We start from the raw sequence: 18140 nt of genomic DNA, 5'->3' as shown, positions 1-18140 counted from the left end.
TCATTTTCTGACTTACATAGATGAAACAGCTCTGTACATCACCTGTACAATATTAATAAGAAAATGAATGTGTGAGTAACCAGGTGATTTAATAAACACTCACTACTCCTGAACTTTATGTAACCTGGTCCTTCCTGACATCACTACAAGTTGACATTAATCTAGGAAAGGAAACATTAAGAGGTTTACTTAAAGAAAAGGTGATTACAGAAGAAAATAGGGAAAAGAATTTATCTATCCCTTGAGCTCTTTCCTTCCCTCTTCCCCTGGTCCTCTGGCCCTCCCTCCCTCACTCTTACTCTCCCTTTTTTCCATTCTCTTTTCCCTTCTTCTCTCTCTTCCTCCCACCCCTCTGGTTTTCTATTGCATTTAAATTCACAAACCATGATTTTTTTTATGTATTGTTATTCTAAATCATTCTTGCATCCTTTCTGCTCCTTTCTGCAAGAATGTGTATGTTTTATTGTATTTTTCTGAAAAGTTTAATACCTATTACTGAGAACATTGTTCTAGTCCCTTAGGAAACATAATTCACAGTAAATTTTGGCTCTGTTAAATTATTTTAAACGTTATTTGCTATTTGCAATTGACTCTGACCTTTTAATTTGACCTGCATCTTTTAATAAGGGTGACCAAAAGAGTATAATTACAGTATTGATGTTGCTAAAGCTGGTAAACATAAAAGCTAAAGACTGAATTCTCCCCTGGTTATTCATGTTATTCATTCATGAACATGTACATTGAGTATTTTGTTTTGTTTTGCCAGTCCTGGGCCTTGAACTCAGGGCCTGAGCAGTGTCCTTGGGCTTTCTCAAGGCTAAGAGCTCTATCACACTTGAGCTACAACACCTCTTCTGGCCTTTTCTTTTCTATGTATGTGGTACTGAGGAATCAAACCTGGGTCTTTATGCATGCTAGGCAAGTACTCTCCCACTAGGCCAAACCCTGGGCCCATATAGTATATTTTTATTTAGTATGATATCATGTGTGTCTTACATGTATACAGAAAGTGACTGTAATTTTCCTCTTAAAAGATATTGAGTGAAGAACTTTCCATTTGAACACCAGAAAACATTACTCCTTTTGCAAAGGCAATAGTTTAAGGGAGCCTGGCTCAAGTGGTAAAACAATTGCATAACACGCATGTGGTCCAGGGTTCAAATCCCAGTAAGAATAAAAAAGCAGACAGATAGAGACAGAGAAAGAAAGAAAGAAAGGAAAGGAAAGGAAGGAGGATAAGAAGTGAAAGAGGAAAGCGGGACGTGTTATCATACCATTGTAACTTATTCATGCAAAATGATCTGACTTTTTTTTAAAGGTATGGTGTGGAACCTCCTGGTCTGATAAAACTGGAAAAAGAAATTGAACAAGAAGAAACACTTTCTACCCCATCTCCTTCACCCTCTCCTTCATCAAAATCTTCTGGAAAAAAGAGCACCGGAAACTTGCTGGATGATGCTGTAAGTACAGCTGTCCAGATTTCTTGATAACTCTGTCTTCAATGACAACACACATCCTCGACAATCCCATGGCTGTCTGACCTTACTTGATTTCCATTTTCTTGACAGTTATCTGAACATGTGAAAATGTTTACGACCTTACAAGTCGTTTGGAAATTCAAAACTGAGCCTGCCATTTAAAATGAACTGCACTTAATGCTAGCATGGAGAATCTAGAATTGTAGAAATAGTATAAGCCCTAACAAAGTAGCATTTGGAAATACTTAACTCTCCTTGTTGTTTTATGATGCCTTTTTTTGCCAATCAGAAGTCTAAGGAACAAAATCTTGAGACTGTTAAGAGAAAGTAAATCCGTGGTGGGTGCATGCTAAATGTACTCTACTGAGTAGTTTTTGTTGGCGAGTCTACCATTTATTTTCTCAAGATCTCAAATCTTGAGAAAGGCAGAGTTCTTAGTGAAGAAGGGAAACAAAATTTGTGTAGCCTGCTGAAAGAAGAAAAGTAGCTTAGATTCCAATAAAATTTGTATGTGACATTCTGAGGCTCTCTGCTGAGGAACGTCCTTAGGACAGAGTTTGGGGAGTTTCTTGGATAACATCCTAGTGAGAGGAAGTAGTTTCTAAATAAAATAGCAAACAGGTTGATGAAAATTCTCAAGGGAGATTTTCTGTCTGTTCAGTATTTCTTGGTTATAATAACTAGTGTGTTTGATTGTATGGATGCATCTACCATCCCATAAACATGCATTGTAGGGGAAACTGAAAAAGAACAATGAAGGAAGAAATTATGAGAGACTAGGAGGTTTGATTAGGTAGAGGTATAATTACTTACAAATTATCTCAGAATGGTAGAACACAGACCTTCCACTGAAGTATATCCTGCATTCCTAAGCAGGGCCTTAGAAATGATTACCAAGAATGATAGCAGCTCTACGGAAACAGTGTGACTGTGAAGGACTGTGGACATTTAGCTGGTAATTTCTTTATCTGGGTTCTGAGCTAAAAAGGGCTGGAAAAAAATCGCTGAGGGGGCCGGGAGTTTGGCCTAGTGGTTAAAGTGCTTGCCTGGCATGCACGAAGACACAAGTTCGATTCCTCAGAACCACATACATAGAAAATAGCCGGAAGTGGTGCTAAGGCTCAAGTGATAGAGCTCTAGCCTTGAGAAAGTCCAAGGACAGTGCTCAGGCCCTGAGCTCAAGCCCAAGACTGGCAAAAAAAAAATCACTGAGGGGTATTCTAAGATGCAGGTAAGTTTTCTCTGTGGTTTGCATTTCTCTTCCTGAAACCTTTGACAAGATTGAGATGAGCAGAAACATAATAATTTTTCTGCATCATTTAGGGCTGTCATTTCTCTTGAGGATAACCAAGGTAAACATGATGCATCCAAGTATTTTATCCAATATAATTTGTATTTAATTTCTTTTGGGTAGGACTGTTTAACCCACTCAGGACAATGAATTGGAAAGACATTTAAATTTGAAGTATTTTAAAATCCTTTTAAGGATTCATCACACATCTTGCTTTTAAAACTATTTCATTCTTTTATGAGAAAGAGAGCATTTTTTCTTAGGGCACTATATGGATACTTACTCATTTCCTTTGAACTATGATATCCTTTTATCAGTGTCATATAGTCAGGGTTCAAGATCATGGAAAGTTATGTGGCTAATGTCATCTTTTACTCTTAATCAAATGAATCACCTGATCTCATGAATTTTTTTATCCTCAAATGATGAATCTTCTTCCTGGAATCTACACTGTTGACCAGTTTGTTGAAATGCTTCTCTATGAATATTCCTTCAATCAGAATGATCTAATTGTATACAGTGTTCTCTCATAAAAGTAAAGTCGAAGCACACTCATGTGTCACATAAGTCTGCTTGTTCTGGTACAGTGTGTGTTTCCCCACTCTTTTGTCTCTGCGCTGGTTTCATTGTTACTTCCTCATCATATATCGTACTCCTCTTTTATGTCTAATTTTAAATATCTTTTCCTCTTCTAAAGATCTGGTTGTGTTGAAGTTCATATCAAGTTTTTCTTCTCATTTTCTTTTCTTGTAAAGCTGATGTATAGAGGGGTTACAGTTATATAATTTAGGTCATGCGTATATTTCTTTTTGAGCAGTGTCACCCTCTCCCCTCATTTCCGCAGATTTTGTCCTCCCTCCTCCTTTCCTTCAAGTTATATAGTCCATTTTCAACACAGACTCTAGCGAGTATTATTCCAAAATAAAAGTGCCAAATCATTCCTTGCCTTCTTACAGATTTACATTGATTTAATGAGGCATTTCTAAGTTGAGGTATAGTCCTAATTTTCAGAGATTAGGTACATACTTATTTACCTATGTCTGTCTAACTCCATATTTGTTGGATATAGTATCCATGTAGGTAATTAAAGTTTAATGATATTCTCTCTGTCATGTATATATTGCTCATAAGGTCTAGGAGCGTATGTGCTTTTCAGTTCTGTTTTAGCTTTGCAGAGCAAGGAGATGTTGCTACATGAAGTCACTTAAGTGAACCAGGGAGAAATACCCCCAAAATGGGTCTTTCTCCAGCAATCTCTCATTGCTAGCTGTCCCTCATGAGAACTGGAGAAGACAGAAGAAGACCAGGTGTTGGTGAAACAACTCTGAATGGAATTAGTGAAGTTTTACTAACATTTGATGTAGACAAAAGAACAGCAAGACAGATAGACCTATAAACAGAAAGACAGTTATTTTGCCACAGTTTTCTATACTTCAAGATCTCTTCTTTTAACTGGGAACAAATGGAGGACATTCAGAAGGACTGTATTCCCTCTTTTTAGTTTATCAGAGTCTGGGAATGTAACAGATTTGTTAGGTGGGTTGGGAGGGAGTTTGATCAAATGTAGGGTATTTTAGTCCTATTGCCTGCTGAAATACTCCATCCTGTAATCCTTTAGCATTTTTCAAGTGACATTTCACTTTTTTTCTGCCACTAGATGCCCTGAGAGGAAAAGATTTCTATGGTTCCATTAGTTTCAGAAATACAACTTGTTATTGCCTTCATGTAGAGGTTAGAAATGCGCTTTGGCATGCCACAGGCTCTACTGATATACAAGATGAGATCTTGTCTAACCCAAGATTTTTCAAATTTACTTGAGCACACTGATTTTCTAATGACTTCTTCATTCTACTCTAAGGATGGGTACACAGAACACTCTGTATTCTGTTTATGTGACAGCCTGTACTATTTTATTTTAGTAACACTGGAAAAGAGAGAAAAGTAATTCAAGCCTCCCTAAAGATTTCAATGAGAATTTCATATGTCTAATATAAAAAGGAAACAGTTTCTATGACAACTGTATTGCCACAGGTGCAGCACGTATGGCAGTTGAGATTTGAAATCTATGTACAACAATTGTTTTAGAACTAATGTGTAAAATAGAGAGTCCTTTCAATGGTCAGTGTTTAGTTCATATAGGTTATATTTTTACTCTCACAAAATTATTATCTGCAATGGCAAAAAATGAAAGGGAGGATAAGGAAGTAAATTTGTAAAGGAAGAGATCGGAGGAAAAAGAAATGAAGAAAAGGTGAAGACAGAGAGAAATAAAAGAGAAAAACACAGTCCTGGGTTAAGATGTTCAAATTCCAGTGAATGGATTCAGCAAGAACTACAGTTCCAAAACCTTCAATGCTTCCCTCACATTGTTCTCTTTGATCCTTAGGGGAATAGTGGGGAAAAAAAGTAGGTGACATTTTATGTGACTAGTGCAGCCCACATTCCTTAATCAAGTTATCATGAAAGAAGCACAGTGAAATTCATTCAAATTAATTTATTCTCCAGATGTCCTGATAGTGGGATTCTGCTCAGACAAAATGGTTGGGGTCAGATTTAGCTCTCTTTGCATTCCCTTGTGTTGAGCTAGTCCCACACAAAGGACTGAATGCAATTCTAAGAAACCATTCTTACTGTCTTCCTCTTTGCATCTACTTCCTCAGTCTGGGGAAGGGAGATAGTATACTTGTGAGTAATCATGCTCCTCTTGAAATCCCATTTCAACAGAAACACTGGCTAGCTTCCTAGCCAAGAACAGAACACCTGCCAGACTGTCTTATCCCCAGGTAACATAAGAAGCTTAGATGTCATCATTCACTGTTTGCTTAACAATGTATTTCCACTGCCCACAATCTGGTCTTGTCTTTTTCATTTCTTCCAGCATGTCTTACACAACTACCAAAAAAAATTCCTTCACTATTAAAATCATGTCCATCTTCAAGTGAAAAAGACATTAGAAAATGTCATTTAAAAATCTTTATTGTACTCTATTTCATGGGACACCAGCCATTTCTGTGTTTTGTATTATTATAATGCTGCATACTGAAAATCCTTTTCCTGCAGGCTGGAGACTGTCAGTTCTCTAAGGTAGAATCACATCAGTGCCAAGTTACTGTGAAGGGAGTTACGGGCAAAGTGGTGTGAACTTTGTGACTAACTCGATGCATATCTATTAAGCATAAAAAGATGAAAGGAAGGATAGTGTTGCAATGGAATGATTAAATGTAACAAGTTGACAAAAGTCTTATCTCACATGTTCATCATTTTCCTAGCGAGAAGACTTAATATCTACTGTGATATTTTTAGGAATGTATATCATCATTCCCTAACTGCAGGCACTAAAACATGTATTCCTTTTATTTAAGTCTTATTAGATATTTTTCGGCCTACATCTTCTTGTCTCCCCTAATTCTCTAACCTTCCATTATTTATTAACAACAATTCTACTCTACTTCTATGATACCAACCTTGTTTGGATTCCTCTTATACATGAGATCCTCTCTTTGTGATTGCTTGGCTTTTTCTTTTTTCTTTAACACATCACACATGGATATTCATATTGTTGAGGATGACAAAAAAGATTTTTTACTAGAGGAACAATATTGAATTCTGCATAGAAACCATATTTTTGTTAGTCCTTCTACTATGGTCACTTATGATTGATATCTTGGTAATAAACAATAAGGCTACAGCAAATAGGAGAATATAGATTTTTTTCTTTGAGGTACAGATTTTCTTTTCCATGAATATAAAGACAGTGCTGATAGTGGTAAATTATGTAGTAACTCTACTTAAAGGAAAGTATGTAGCAACTCTATTTGAGGAGCTACAATATTATCATCAGAATGGATGACTATTCCTTACAACAAAGGGCGGCATTTTTTAAATTTGTCATCTATCTCCATAATCTCTATGAAAAAAAAACTTTTTTGAGAAAAATACAGATCAATTTATTCAGAATGTCATTTTCATATTTCTAGTTCTCCCATGAAAATTTTCTTGAAAATATAGGCTATAGTTTTAGTTTGTTTGGTTTTTTGGTTGGAAGAAAGGCAGTAATGAGACACAGAATGGTAGATGACTGATTAAGGAAAATTTACACCTGGATCTTACCTTATATGTCCTTCTGATGGTAACAACTATTGTAAGCTTTGCACGTATACCATTCATATTATGTACTCTTCAGGAATGGAAAATACGTATAGATATAAAAATTCATTTTAAGGATTTTTTTTGTAAAACACAGGAACTTTTAAAAGAATTTCTAAAGAAGAAGGATTGAACAAGGAGCGCTGCTTAAAGGTGGTGACTTGTTGAATGACTCTGAATGAATTACATATCATTTCTCTGAAGAAAATAGGAAGGAGTTGGGGCCAGGAATTTGGCCTAGTGGTAGAGTGCTTGCCTAGAATTCATGAAGATCCAGGTTCGATTCCTCAAAACCACATGCATAGAAAAAAGCCAGATATGGTACAGTGGGCTCAAGTGGTAGAGCTCTAGCCTTGAGAAAGCCCAAGGATTGCGCTCAGGCCCTGAGTTTAAGCCCGGGTCTGCCAAAAAAAAAAAAAAAAAAAAAAGGAAGGAGTAATTTAAGTTGAAAATAATTTAAAATGAACACTTTGAAAAAGACCAAGAAAATAAACTTCCTTTGACTATATTCCATTCTATTTTTAGACAAATGCTTGCTTTTATCTTTCAGTAAACTTTCCTTATCAAACCAGGTTTAGCAGTTATTTAAAAAATTTATTTTAAAGGTGATGAATTGGGGGGTTATAGTTACATAACTAAGATAACGAGCACATTTCTTTTTAAACAGTTACATCCTCCCTCATTTTTTCCCACTTATTACTCCCTGCCCACCTTAAATCACCAAAAATGCAAACACAGCTCACTATTCCCATAGTAACAGCGAGGCCCACTTGGTAGGCTTTCAGGTCATTGCAATCACCAATTCTATGCCTTCCTGCAGTCTTTGTCTTCAGAAGATTTCTTCCATACTTGGCTTTCCCCTGTTGTGATGCACTGTGATATTCCTCTGCTCACACAAGTCTGTAGTTACCCAAGTTTAAAACTGTCAGTTAACCAGAGAATTAAGGAATAAAATTGATCTATATGTAAGGATTAAGGGGAATAACCTCACCTTGCTCTTCCATTTCAGGTGAAACGGATTTCGGAAGATCCTCCTTGCAAATGCCCAAGCAAATTCTGTGTGGAGAGGCTCTCCCAAGGCCGATACCGAGTAGGAGAGAAGATTCTCTTCATTAGGGTAAAGTTGTACTTTTACTGATTATCTTATTCTTCATGAGACTATCTTGAGTTTGAGTTGGGAAAAGGGCAAAAGAGATGTGATACGTAACTAAGCAGAAACTTGAACGTAGGTATGAGCATTTAAGCAATATATACATGTTAACATGTCACCAGGGGCTAATACAAGATTTATCTTTTATACACATGAACAAATAGATAGACAAAAGTGATCAAATATAATGTTTGTATACTTATATCTTTCCAAGGGCACTTGTCCCTACCTCTTACATGAGGAATAGAATAGAAACAATGCTGTTCCCTGGTCTTGTACACCTTTTGCTATGGCATTGGTTTTCAATAAATCAGGTTTGTGGGATAATGTAAGAAGAGTGAAAGCTCAATATTATAGGAAGGCCAAATAATAATGGACAGAAACTAACCTAGTAAGAGAGACTGCAAATTTCTTTCCATTCCATAATGGCCCTAAAGCTTAAATCCTAGTTTAAGTTATAAACAATTTCAGATGACAATGGGTAGCTAAATCAACTAGCATTTCAGGGCTTTGAGTCTGAATCAGTTTTGCTAATAATCAAAAGAGGTTAATCACTCAAAATAAGTTTGTGGCTTTCTTGAATACCAGGAATTACTCTATTGAAAAGATATCAAACAAAAACTGTATCTTTGATATATTCCTAGAAATTTTTACTTGATAAAAGTGTTTTTCTGCCTCACAGCTTAGTCATATCCTGAAAAACAAAGGTTAGGAGTCAAAGGAACTATGATTTCATCTCATTTGGATGAATTAAAAAGATCTTGCTTGTTAATTCATAGAGAAAATGTATTGAATATTGCATTAAATACAACAAAAGTTTTCTATATGCTCAAGCCTACACTGATCCAATGGAAGTGGTGTCTGAAAAGTTTTATTAATTTCATATCTACACAGAAGCTTGTGTATTTAATAAATTTTGCTTTGATGATTCAGCCACTACATGTGCCAGAAGAAAATTTTATCTTAAAACATGTTTAAATACCATTTTAAAATCTTTTAAATTAAATAAACCTTACTATTTTAAATTGGTGGGCAAAAGGGTATTAATTTAACATGTCAGTTTGTGAGTAAAATGTAATTCAATATTAAAATACAATGCTAATAATTTCGTATTGTACCCTAATTTTTTAGAACAGTGTCTAGTGAACTCATACATTTCCAGGTATGATTGTTATTCTGTATTGGAAACAAAACAAAACTAATAATAATATATTAGTACTGGTGGATTAAGAAAAAATCTGTATAAATATCCTTAGAAGGGAAAGCATTTGCCAGTGGGATTACTCTTTGTTCTTTATATGAAGTTAATATACATTATCCTTTCAGCTAAACTGTCTGCTTCCATTTTACCTTACAAAAATATCATGATTTTGAATCTCCATGGATATGTTAAAATGTTACCAGGCTGGCTTTTCTCTGGGGAGAATCAGCCTTTGGTAGATTACAAGCATTAGGGCCTTGATTTAGTAAGGGTTTTATTTATTTTAAACAACAAAAATTTTCTTTTTATGATTGAAATGTTTTATCATACATGAGTAATGAATTAGTTTTCCTTTCATGCAGTGTAAATTCTACTATGCATAAAAAATAAAAATAGAAAGAAACTATCCATGAACATAAATCCACTTACTTTTGGCATTCTGCTTGTTAGGTGTCTATTTCCAATTTTGTATTTCAAACTCCTTAAACTGTCTCTGGCTATCCTTAGAGGTATAAGAATTAAAATTTCACAGGTAATTCAAATAAACCCTTGAATGTACAGTGCTTCTACTTTCTCCTCTTTGCTGAATGATCAAACAAAACGCATATCATTTATGTACACATGTTTGGCTAGTACTTTTGATTTGTGGCTGGAAATACAGTAGATTATAACGGGATCCTGTAAGAAATATAAATTTTTGAAATACCCACAAAACTGAACTGAATCAGAAATTTCAACATTAGGTAGGGCCCAGTCATTCATTTTTGTTGTTGTTGTTGTTGTTGTTTCCTTGCTTGTTTGTTTTTGTTTTATGAAACTGGGGGATTTATCACCAGGGCCAGTTAATGAGTGGTGATCTTGAAGTTCAAACAGGCAACTAAGTGCCTGAATTTATGTTCCTTCCTACCAAATATATGAATTTCTTTACTTGTAACTTTTTGGAATAGTCAATGTACTAATTTGTTATGAAAGAAACTCTAAATGACTTTTTTATTATTAATTTAAGTATATACATATACACTTAAATATTTATATGTACATGTGTTTTATATAAATAGATAGAACCACAGTAATAGTTCCTCCCCTTCTGTTTTTACTCATTTATTTATTTATTCATTTTAGAGAAGCACCTGGGCAAAGAAGTCCTGAAAGTATATTTAGGGAAAGGTATTAAACACAGAAGTAACTTTTAAAAAATAATCATTCATAACAGAATTGTATTGAAATGAAAGTTTTTCTATATCTTTCTTGCTTCAGTTCCAAGGCATGAGGAAGAACTCATTAATTTGTGCTAACTCTTACCCTCAGATGCTATTTTAAAATAATCATTTCCAATGATATAGCTAGAAGCCTTTCATTGGAAAGGAATCTAAACATTTAAGCAGTTGTTTATGCTAGATATTTTATCAATTACATTTTATACATTGTTTGAATTCTTTCTGCCATATAATACCTTTGGTTACAGTTTTAAAAGGTGTATTATACAATTTAAAGTCCCATGTAGTTTTTTACTGTGGTGGATCATGTAGACATAAAAAATTGCTCACAAGATTTGTCTCACTAAAAACACATAACTTATGGCATATATAATGTTCAATTGTAATAAGGTATTCCCTGTGAACATTTTTCTTAAAGTATTCAGAATAATTGTTTAATGGTAGTGCTAATATGAAAAAAATCTATTTCCCATAAAGTATCATGAAAGTTAAATATCCATAACAATATTTTAGGTAGTAATTGGAGACCAGGCAATAACCAACAATGTTTTATAATATCTATCTCATTAATGGATCAAAATTACTTATAACTATCAAATTTAATATATGTATTATCTGTCCAAATATCTTTTAATCCTGTCAGAAGATACTTCTCCCTTCAGGAACTCTACAGTCTTGTTGAATCATCACTTGTTAATTATATTTTTTAAATAATCAGTTCATTTCAAGTTTTTTTTTCAGTAGATCTCAACATTTCTATAAAACTACGTGGTACTAACATTCTCAAGGTTGAAGGGCCTTTCCTCTCCCTCCCCCACTTCAGCAAAGAAAAGACAGAAATAATTCAATTGAAAGTCAGCACAGGGATTTACAATATTAGAATTACTGTCTTTGTGCAGCATATGAATTAAATCATCATGGATCAATAGAAAAGTCATTCACATTGTTATCGACTCTGTATGACTTGTTTTTCCTTATCATAAAAATTCTTGACTTAGACCTGTGTGGAAAAAGTCAGCTCAATATAACAAAGCAAGCAAGAGAGGCACTAGAGCCCTGTTTCTATAGTAACATGGCCCTGTCTTCTGAGATTTTTTTTTCTAAGGGAAGGTCCAAAGATAGGGGATAATACCACAGTCTTTTCTGCTAATATGACACCTATTGAATTTACTATGAGTGGAAAGTACCCAGTTTCAAATTCCAAACCTTCCCTGACAATGGAATATGAGCTGTGGTGCAAAAATGCAAAGAATTCTTAAATAGAAAGGAGATTAAAATCTGTGTGCCACACTGTAGAAGCAGCCATTACTTAACAGCAGAAGCCAAAGATTCATATTGTGAAAAACATGTTTATTTGTTCCTCAATGAATCTGAAAACTTATGAGAGCAGTGATTAAGAATTCAAAATTAGTTAACATTATATATTTATTTCTAAGAAAAATATATAGCTGGGTTTGTTTCTTGTGTAAACACGAGCTCATCCATATAGAGTTTCTTACTCTAACATGAGTAACTTAGCTGGTATTATTGCACTAATGTTTCCAAACTTGTTCATTTTTGTGTCCAATTCCCAAAAAAGGACACTAATTCACAAAAAAGAAAAATCAATTGTATTCAAATGCTGCTTTTGTGCCCTGATTTTCATTCTAGTTTTTCATTTAAAAAATATGCTAATAAAAGAAAGAAAGCAAAAAAATTCCATTAAAGACATATTTATTCACTTGTGTTTTATCCATGTTCACTGAGGCTAATAAAGGATGTAATTTACACTTTGGTAAAGCATCTCTCAAAGGAACTTGCAAATGTTATTAAATCCTCTTAACTCCTCCTCTTTGAGCAATGTATTTATCTTGGAGAAATACAAATAAAAAAATGACTAAGTCCTTGTTGTAAAGAATTTACCCAAGAGATGTTTTCTTTCTGAAAGAGATCCCTTAGGCAGAAAGAAAAATTTAAAATACAGAAAAATCCATTCAGATTTACCTAAGATAGCTTCATATCATATATACTCATGCAACTCTTAATACACACACACACACACACATGCACGCACGCACGCACGCATACACAGAAATTTGATACTTATTTCAAAAATAGAATGGATAATATAATTAAGCAGGTCTCTAAGGTGCACTATTTCTTCTGCTTCTATGACTTAAGAGATAAATCTAACATGCAGAACTGAAAAACAAAAATAATTTTTTTCCAGAACTTGGCAGTACTAGCCAATCAATGAAGGGTATATTTTTGTGTCTACCTTCATTTGTCTTGGAAAGAATTCTTATTCGCTACTAACTCTATTTAAAAGTCTTAGTTTGCTTTTGAATTGTGCAATAACACTCATGTTTTTGTTCACCTTGAAGAATTTTCTACTGTCATTATGCTGAAATGGAACTATAAAGTATTTTTCTTTTTCACTAGCCACAGATCAAAACAATTTAAACCTATTTTTAAAATTTCCTATTACTTCACTGAAAAAGCACACAGTTATTATTGTCTGTGTTCCCATTGCCCTAATATCCTTGCCATTAGGAAAAATCGTGTTCCATATATGTGTACATTTCTATAATGATGTGTTGACTGCATACCTATGCACATCTCTGTATATCCATGTATGTATGTGTAATAGCATGGGCACTGAAAATGAATTAGAGTTAAATTAGTGCAATAATTTGACATTTTAATCAATGTTAAGAAGCTGATTTTTTTTCTTTGTTGGAACTTGAAATCACCAAGCAAGGAATTTTTTTAATGTAACATTCTGATTTCTGAGTTTGTCATGGTCTCATTACTCCTGCTAAAGACAGAACATTTTTTCATATATTTTTATTGTAATTAATAGAAGGGTTATATTATATTCACCAGATAGAGGGTGCATTACTTCACATACATTGATACCCTTTCTCATATCTTGGTCCCCATTTCCCTCCCCACACCCTGCCCCTCATCTTGTTTTTTCCCTATCCCTACCCTTTATCTAATAACCAAATATGCACAGGCAGAACATTTTTCTAAGATATCCTCTGAATTTTCAGTAATGTACCCTCTATCTGGCAAATATAAATGTAACTCCTCTATACATTGAAATAAAAAAAATTTAAAGAAAAAAAATCACCAAGCAAGAATCCTGTAAGACAAATTTTGGATACACATGGACACACATGAACATACATTATCTAGCACTTACTGATGTTGTTCTATACATTTAGCTATTTGCATGAATGCTTTTCTTAGATTCTTTATATCATTCTCATAACTTTTTAAACTACACACTAATAATATATTCACTTTAAGAATAAGAAAACAAATTGTACCTAGGAAATAGCAAAGGTGTTATTTGAAAATAATGCATATTTCTGCAGAGCCTGCATTATATGGGATGTAATTAATTAATTTGTTTATTCACTTGTTTATTTATTTTGGTGACAGTCGTGGGGCTTCAACCTTGGGGCTGGGTAATATGTCTAGTCTTTGTTTTTTTAAGGTGCTCTTCCACTTGAATAACAGCTCCCCTTCAGGCTTTGGGTAATTTATTGGAGATGAGAGTCTCATGGAGTTTCCTGCCTGCATGGCTTCAAACTGTGATCCTCAAATCTCAGACCCTTAAATAGCTAGTATTACAGTATGAGTCACCAGAACCCAGCAAAGACCACAGTTTAAATCATGCACCATTCATTCTACTTGTAAACTCCATTGTCTTTTGTTATATCATTTTTAATATTCCTGTAATCTTTAACTTATATTACAAGCTGTCACTCATTAAATGTGTAGTTCCTAATTCTCCTTTTTCTTTTCTGAATGCTTGTCAAATCATGGAATTTTACAGCCAACTTTCTGGCAAAGAGTCAGAAGGGAACTTAGGAAATAGTCTTACAAAAGAGCAGCAACCATTACACATTAAAATGAAATGAAAATTCCCAACAAATATGAATTTTTAAATAACTAACAAACATTTCTTTCCATTGATTGAACATACTTGAAATTTTTATTAGAAGCAAAACTACTTTTTCTACAAGTTGTTTAAGGTTGAGGAATTGTCTCAGTTTGCTTGTGTCACACAGTTTTCTTCACATTTGGCTTTTGTGCCAGTAAGATTAAATTACTTTAAGTTAACTATACACAGAAGAATTTCCTCCATGCGGAAGGTGACTTTTGTACTTTTTATATGTGATCATCAAAGGCTCTAAATTGAGCTCATCACCATGTGCAAATTAAAAGTTTTACTACAGCTATTGCTTCTACTTCTCTAAAATAAGATGTTCAATAATTTTAAAAAGGTTTTTATTAACAGTTATTAATATTATAATGATTTTAGTGGAGATATCTTACTTTTATTTAGTTTTCAAAAGACATTCACTTATACGTTGTCTCAATTGAGCCTTACTTACCCTCATTGAGAAAAAAACAATGTGATCAATCATTTTCATAGGATATTTATGAGGAAAAGGCTTCCAATAGGGAATTAACAACTTCCTTGAGATAAATCAGCCACTAAGGATTTGATCTAGTGTAAGTCAGAAATCTGAATTCCATGTTTTTAAACTTCCTACAGTAAAAAGTCCTTTTAAACTTTTCCTTAAACTTATCATAAAGGAAAATGGTTTGTTGCTCACACTGTGTACTCAATGTATTGATTATTTGCCTTAAATTACAAAAAAAGCCATTTCCTAGTGGAATTACAACACTTGTAAGACTTCTCCTTTTCAATTCTCCCAACAAGAATATTAGTTAGTTTTTATGCTCTATTCTGACAGAAATGGGAATCATTTTTTTTGTAAATGGAAAGAAATGGAACAATTATACATTCAGTGTGGTTCTCTTGAATTATTGACAAGTCTTGTAGCAGCTGGAGAATAAACCTGTGAAATATATTCTTTATTAATGGCACGTACTTCTCCCTTGGGCTCAAGTTACATAAACAGCATGCAGCCAGACTCATTAAGAATTATACTTTGCAAATGTGGTGATCTTCAGTTTGAACTGAATAATTTCAAGCTATGTGTGTTGACATTACAGCCTTCATAATAATAAATTAGACCTATTTATCTGGTGTTATCTTTTGCCTAAAATTAGCAAGTTAAGTTTGGTCATTTTAGACCTGATCTTGCAATTCCCTCTAATATACTTATTCTCTTTTTAAAACTTCAGTTCCTCAGTAAAAGTATGTTACCTTGTTTTTTGATCCAGCAGGTTCTTCCTAGACCACAGAACCTTCCAGTACAGCTCATTTGAATGGTGGTTTCTGACTCTAATCAGTATTAATTATGCTAATTGATACTTTCCCAACTGTAGTAATAATGAATATTTTATGGCATTATATTTAAGTATGGCTATATATTATTTTACAATACTGTCTTCCCATTTCCTGCCATCTTGTTAGAAGCATAAGCATTTATAGAAAGAGTTCATCAAGTTTGAAGAACTCTTTATGTAGATGCAAGGAGAGAGGTAAAATATTTGTCTTTAGGCTATGTGATTTAATTTAAAACAAAACTAAAGAGGACATTACTGACAGTAGTAAAAAAAAAACTTCTAAGTTACTAAGTTGTATTTGTCATGTTTCTTGCTAGAAGAACCCTAGCAAGAAATTACATTAAAGCATTGCTTGTCTCATATTTGCAGCTTTCTTTTACATACTAGCTTCTCCTGTCAGCTTTATTTCCACAACGCTAAACAGGACCAGTTTAACACTATTGCCAATTAAAAATAATTATTTAGCTGAGACTTCTCACAATCCAGTTTATTCTGCAATGTATGTGTATATATATATTTATATATTTCTTGGATTATACATCCCATAAAATATTACCATGATTTAATGCATCACCATGTAACGTGTTTTATCTTTTTTTTGCCAGTCCTGAGTTTGGGCTCAGGGCCTGGGCACTGTCCTTGGACTTCCTAAAGGCTACAGCTCTATCATTTGAATGACAGCACCACTCCTGGCTTTTTTTATGTTTGTGGTACCAAGGAATTGAACCCTGGTCTTCATGCATGCTGGGCAAGTACTCTACCATTAGGCCAAACTCTCATCTTTAAAAAAGTTATATAAATAAATCCATTCAATACTTTGTTTCTTTTCCCAGAAAGTTAGTTAACCATCTCTAGCTTGTATTCTTGAAAAAAAATGTTGTCATATTTTTCTTGAAGAATCTGAGAGACATATGTGAGTAAATATTCTGGAGCCTTTTCTTTTTGTTAGTTGTTGAGCTTGAATTGTGTGCGTGGGCACTGTCCCTGAGCTCTTCAGGTCAAGGCCACTGCCCTACCCTTTGAGTCACAGAATCACAGAGCCACTTCCAGTTTTCTAGTGGTTAATTGGAGATAAGAGTCTCACAGACTTTAGTGCCTGGGCTGGCTTTGAACCACGATCCTCAGATCTCAGTCTCCTGGGTAGCTAGGATTACAAGCACAGTTGAAGTTTTGTATAATGCAGAGAAAGGTAATATCAGATTTATTTTTTAACCTTTGCCAAAGGCATACAGTCTCGAGCATCTTAATACAGTGACATCCACATGAAGGAAATCACTCATTTCTCATTATCTACCAATGTGTTAATCATGACAATGTCACTAATTTTAGGACTGATTTTTATTAATCATGGTCATTTGAAGACCTTGGTGCTTCAAACAAAAGAAAAAAATATAGAAACTTACCCTACCTGACAACCTTGTAGACTAAGCTTCAGTAGGCCTCCTACCTGCAGGAAGAGGTAGCTTTACCACAAGGTGCAAATCACAAAGTTGTTTTCCCACAGTGATGTTCCTCTTTATTGCTCACTGGAGTCGGATTGGTAGCTATGAGGTATTGAGAAAATGTAAGAAATGCATATGATCCCCGAGTCTGTCCATGGAAGCACAGCGTGCTTTGCCCCTGTGAACAAACTTAGTTTCTCCCTTGTTTCTTGACCAGTTAGCTGTAGATTGCGAGTGAAATGGTTGGAAGCTTCAGAGTGAATTTCACACATCACTGTGAGTACAGAGTTTTGAGCACCAAAGGTAGAAATAGGCTCTCTGCTCATGCCTCATATCCAGGGATCTTCTGAATAAAACGTATTAACCTACATCAACTAAAGGAAAGGGAAAGATGAAATAATTCAAGAATGGGATGGACCCTGATGGATAATAAATAAATAAATAATACATAATAAATATTTTCAATTCAATTAAATTGCAACCCTGATAATAGTTACTTGGGGAATAAAAATATTTTTCCTTCAAAGATGAATTTTTAAAATTATCACCTTGCTGTCCTGGGATTTTCTAGGGTCCTAGTGGTAGAATGCTTGCCTAGCATGCATGAAGACACAGGTTCGATTCCTCAGAACCACATGCATAGAAAATAGCCTGAAGTGGTGCTGAGGTTCAAGTGATAGAGCTCTAGCCTATCAGTGCTCAGGCCCTGAGCTCAAGCCCACGACTGGCAAAAAGAAAAAAAAATAAAGTGGTAGATAAAAGATTGTTCATGTATCAGGTAGTTTCCTGAATGCAAATATATACATACAGCTTTATTGTTTTATTTTTTTAAAGACCTGTAGGCTAGGCTAGTCAAAGAACATAGAAAGGTTTTCATGAGAGTTGGAACAAGATGGCAGGATATTTCTCCAAAGTAGGAAGCTTCATAGTGGAAATAAAGATTTAATTTATATAACAACTTT

The 18140-nt window shown here is 34.3% G+C and overlaps 1 protein-coding gene across 2 annotated transcripts in view; it reads left to right on the top strand.

Annotated features, from left to right (window-relative positions):
- The window catches only part of Gas2 (growth arrest specific 2), a 110501-nt gene that overhangs the window by 56132 nt on the left and 36229 nt on the right, over positions 1 to 18140 (top strand). For both annotated transcript variants that reach the window (XM_090348936.1, XM_090348938.1), the window contains exons 5-6: positions 1319 to 1460; positions 7925 to 8032. In XM_090348936.1, the coding sequence (XP_090205062.1) occupies positions 1319 to 1460; positions 7925 to 8032 (250 nt within the window). The remainder of the gene's footprint in view (positions 1 to 1318; positions 1461 to 7924; positions 8033 to 18140) is intronic.

The sequence above is a fragment of the Megascapheus bottae genome, chromosome 16, assembly GCF_031878675.1.
Source record: "Megascapheus bottae isolate mThoBot1 chromosome 16, mThoBot2.hap1, whole genome shotgun sequence".
NCBI classification, from domain to species: domain Eukaryota; kingdom Metazoa; phylum Chordata; class Mammalia; order Rodentia; family Geomyidae; genus Megascapheus; species Megascapheus bottae.
This window is presented reverse-complemented; position numbering and strand designations above follow the sequence as displayed.